Source organism: Fukomys damarensis, unplaced genomic scaffold (genome assembly GCF_012274545.1).
Source record: "Fukomys damarensis isolate Sample0158 unplaced genomic scaffold, DMR_v1.0_HiC HiC_scaffold_37, whole genome shotgun sequence".
Classification (NCBI taxonomy): domain Eukaryota; kingdom Metazoa; phylum Chordata; class Mammalia; order Rodentia; family Bathyergidae; genus Fukomys; species Fukomys damarensis.
In genome coordinates, this window is record NW_022900949.1 from 7518859 (window position 1) to 7522763 (window position 3905).

General features: G+C 56.5%; 1 protein-coding gene across 1 annotated transcript in view; it reads right to left on the reverse strand.

The window, feature by feature from the left end:
• LOC104869722 (long-chain-fatty-acid--CoA ligase ACSBG2-like) overlaps positions 1-3905 on the reverse strand; it is a 12133-nt gene continuing 8228 nt past the window's right edge. The window contains exons 8-12 of the mRNA XM_033759603.1: positions 3870-3901; positions 1660-1877; positions 1351-1490; positions 962-1208; positions 1-224 (exon numbers count right to left, since the gene is read on the reverse strand). Of these exons, the coding sequence (XP_033615494.1) occupies positions 136-224; positions 962-1208; positions 1351-1490; positions 1660-1877; positions 3870-3901 (726 nt within the window). The 3' untranslated portion in view covers positions 1-135. The remainder of the gene's footprint in view (positions 225-961; positions 1209-1350; positions 1491-1659; positions 1878-3869; positions 3902-3905) is intronic.

Sequence of the window (3905 nt, forward strand, 5' to 3'; positions counted from 1 at the left end):
GATTTTATTATTCTTTTCAACTTGAAGACAGAGCCAGAGAGGCTCTTTTCCCTTCTATCTGTGGCCCTCTAGGAACAGGTCCCTTGACATCACACAGGGAGCGAGTTGCAGACCTGCCAAGACCTTCCCTGGCCACTAGAGACTCCGCGCATCCTTGTAGAAGTGCTCAATCTCTGCTTTGTATATCCTTGCCACAGCCTCCCTCTTCAGTCTTGAGGTGACTCCTGGGTGATGAGAGGAGTCCTTAATGGGCCGCATAGGGGCCCAGAGCCCAGGTCCTCAGGGGCCGAGTCCACGTCAGGGCTGCAGAGGGCACCAGGGCAGCTGGGGATTTGCCTAGGAACCAGCGGAAAGGAACTGGGGGCCATAGCCCATGCCAAAACACCCCACAAGTCCCACCCTCTACAGCCACCACAGCAGGGACAGCAGCCTTCGCTGTGTGAGACATTGGACAAAAAGCATGGGTGCTGGGTGTGGGGGCACTCGTGGTGACACTCGTCTGTCATCCTAGTGCTCAGGAGGCTGAGGCAGGAGGATCGCTGTAAGTTCGAGGCCATCCTGAACTACATAGCAAGACCTCATCTCAAAAACCAAACAAAAAGAGGGCAGGGATTTAGCTCAGTGGTTCTGCCGCCTGCCCTGTAAGCTCAAGGTCCTGAGTTCGATCCCCAGTACCAAAAAATAAAAAAAGCACCAGTCACAGGAGTCGGGCCCTGTTCTGGAGGTGTGGGTCTTAGACTCCTTTGACACTAGCATATAGGGATCTCCCACCACCCCAAAACCAGGGATGGGATCTGGGGGTACCGTGGGGGGACAGCTCATCTTCCAGGAGGGTGGAAAGAGCAAGGGTCTCAGCCCTGCAGCCTGTGGGCCGTGGAACTGAAAGTGTTTTGCTGAGCAAAGATGGCAGAGCTACCCTGATCAGGGAGCGGCCGACCCACCAGGCCCCGGCACCACGCACCGAGCTCCCCGCCGCTCACGGAGAAGTCTGTGTCCAGCACGGCCCACTTGACAACCCTGGCGCTGTCCGAGGTGGCCTCCGCGTTCACAGCCTCCATGCCTTTGCTGATGAAGTCGGCGATGATGGGGTCGCAGTTGTGGACAATGTCCACCAGCCTGGTGGCCTGGCTCCCCAGGCTCCGGCACAGGGCCACAGTCTCGCTGGTCAGCGCCGTGCGGGGCTCCCCTGTCTCCCAGTTCACCTGGCACTGCGGAGGGCTCCGATCAGAGCTGCCTCTTGCCTATGCCCCAGCACCCCATGCAGGCCCCCTCATGCGGGGTCAGTGTCCCCGCCGGGTGACCAGGTCACCCCTCCTCTCCAGCCTCAGCGTCCAGCCCACGCGCACGCACCTTCAGTGTGAGGAGGGCGCACAGGTAGGGGGCGTCCTGGCCCACCACCATGACGTAGTGGACGATGGGGATGTAGGTCTTCACCCGCTCCTCAATGGGGCTTGGGTTGATCATCTTCCCTGAGCTCAGTGTGATGATGTCTGCATTCAGGAAAGGGAAGTGTTGGTACAGGGGCCGGGGTGGGGGACACTGTCTGTAAAGGAGTCCCTTCTTCCTCGCTGGACTTGAGCCCTCACCTGGTCTTGTGCTGTGTCCAACCTACGCCACCGTCCATAGCGTCCCTGTGGGCCCTGGCCCTAATTTGCTCACCCTTGGCGTTGCCCCTGATGTAGAGGAAGTTGTCGACATCCAAGAAGCCCAGGTCCCCTGTGTGCAGCCAGCCATAGCAGTCCGTCTTCTGCATGGTGCCCTTGTTGTCGATGACATACCCCATGAAGATGTTCCGGCCCCAGATGCTAATGCTGCCAATACCCTCCTCATCTTCCTCCTTCACCTTGGTGCGGGTGTTGGGGAGCCCCTTCCCACTGCTGCGGGGAGGAGGGGGCCTTAGTCTCGGCTGGATGCTTCCCCACCAGGGTAGGGACTCCCCCACCCCCAGGTCACCCCTCTTCCTCTTGGCCTTCGGGGGGGGGATCAGGGGCAGATGAGGTGATCAGTGCCCTTATGAGAGATCCCAGAGAGCTCTGGCTGTCTTTCTGTGGCAAATAAGGACTCGGTAAGAAGGCTGCCCCTTGCAAGTCCGGCAAGGGAGAGCGAAGAATTAGGGCTAAGAACCCCATCTACGGCCATACCACCCTGAACACACCCCATCTCATCTGATTTCGGAAGCTAAGCAGGGTCCGGCCTGGTCAGTACTTGAAAGGGGGACCCTGAAGTGCAGTCGGGAGATGACCAGAGCTCGCACAGCCCTGTCAAGGCCAAGCTACAGGATGTCCCCACAGGCAGCTGCAGCCAGGGCCCCCAACCCCGCTGCCCTAGTGAACTAGCCTGCAAATTAGGCCGTAACAGTGGGCTTGCGCGTTAGGATTCCGCCCAGACAATGAGCTGCCTGAAAATCCCTACCCCAGACCTCTCCTTGCCAGGCACAGCAGCCCATACCTGCCATACCTACCGGCCCTCTGGGAGGCTGAGGCAGGAGGACCACGAGTTTGAGCCCAGACCGGGCAACTGAGTGACTTAGACCCTGTCTCAGAATCAGAAGGCTGGGGCATAGCTCGGTGGTGGAGTGCTGGCCCCACTCGCGCAGGCTCTGGCTTTAAGTACAGTACGCACTCCTGCAGGTGGGGACCGCCTCTCCTGCACAGCTTATGAGACGCAGAAGCTGCGGATGGGGACCCCAGGCCCACACCCTTGTACGCCCCCGCCCTGCTCCGAACAAGGCTGACCTTGTCATCAGGTGTGGCAAAAATGACTGAGGGCCACTTCAGACCTTAGAGCCTTTTTTTTTTTTGGTAAACGGAGGGAATTTTCCTGGGGACTAGGAATGAGAAATAAGAATGGGGAATAAGAGTAGCTCCAGAGAGACACGAGGGCTCCTGAAGGGGTTGCCGAGGAGCCCGCTTCTCATCGGAGTTTTGTAGGACAAACTCACGAGGGCTGGGTACAACGTGGGTCAAATAAGATTACAAGGGTAGTCGCTTAGGTAATATTAACCCCATAGTAAAGAGAGTACACGGGTGACATCATTAAAATCTTAGCCTCGGTGCTCTGAGTCTTAGTGAGTGAGGACATGATATGGTTCTATCCTGAAGTAGGCATCAGATCTAATGAGGCACCTGGTTAAACGAAAATGTTGGGCTGGGCGTGGTGGCACACACCTGTTATCCCAGTACTCTGGGAGGCTGAGGCAGGAGGGTTGTAAGTTTGAACCCAGCCCGGGCAAGTTAAAGATTTAGCAAGACCTTGCCTCTTAAAAACAAACAAACAAACAAACAAACAAACAAATAATAAATAAGAAGAACTAGGGACGTAGTTCAGTATGAAGGCCCTGGGTCCATCCCCAGTACTGTTTAAAAAAAAAAAAAATGAAGAAAAAAGGGAAATGTCTCTTGTTCTACCTCTTAGCTGCTGATTCCTTGCACATAGCAACAGATAAAGTTGTGGGGGTGTTTTTGGTTTTGTTTTGGTTTTTTTTGGTACCGGAGATCGAACTCGGGTCCTTATGCTTGCAAGGCAGGCAGTGGAACCACTGAGCTAAATCCTCAGCCCTGTTTTTTTTTTTTTTTTTTTGTACCAGGGTCGAACTCGGGTCCTTGTGCAGCAGAAATGCTGAGCTAAATCCCCAGCCCTTGTCTTGGTTCTTTGAGGCAAGGCCTCTCTGTGTAGTCCAGGCTGACGTGCCCGGCTAGCTGCAGATACACGCAGTGGTTCTCACAAGCAACACCACTGTGTCCGAATGATCCCGTCACAGTCACGGCTCGCACATCCAAACACAACTCCCCAAGGGCTTTGGCCGTTCCCCAGAGGCGGGGTGGACACCGGTGGGGTCAGAGGGCCTCTCGCGCCTGGGCCGGGCCCACCTGAGCAGCCGGAAGTCCTGGCGGGTGGCGATCGCG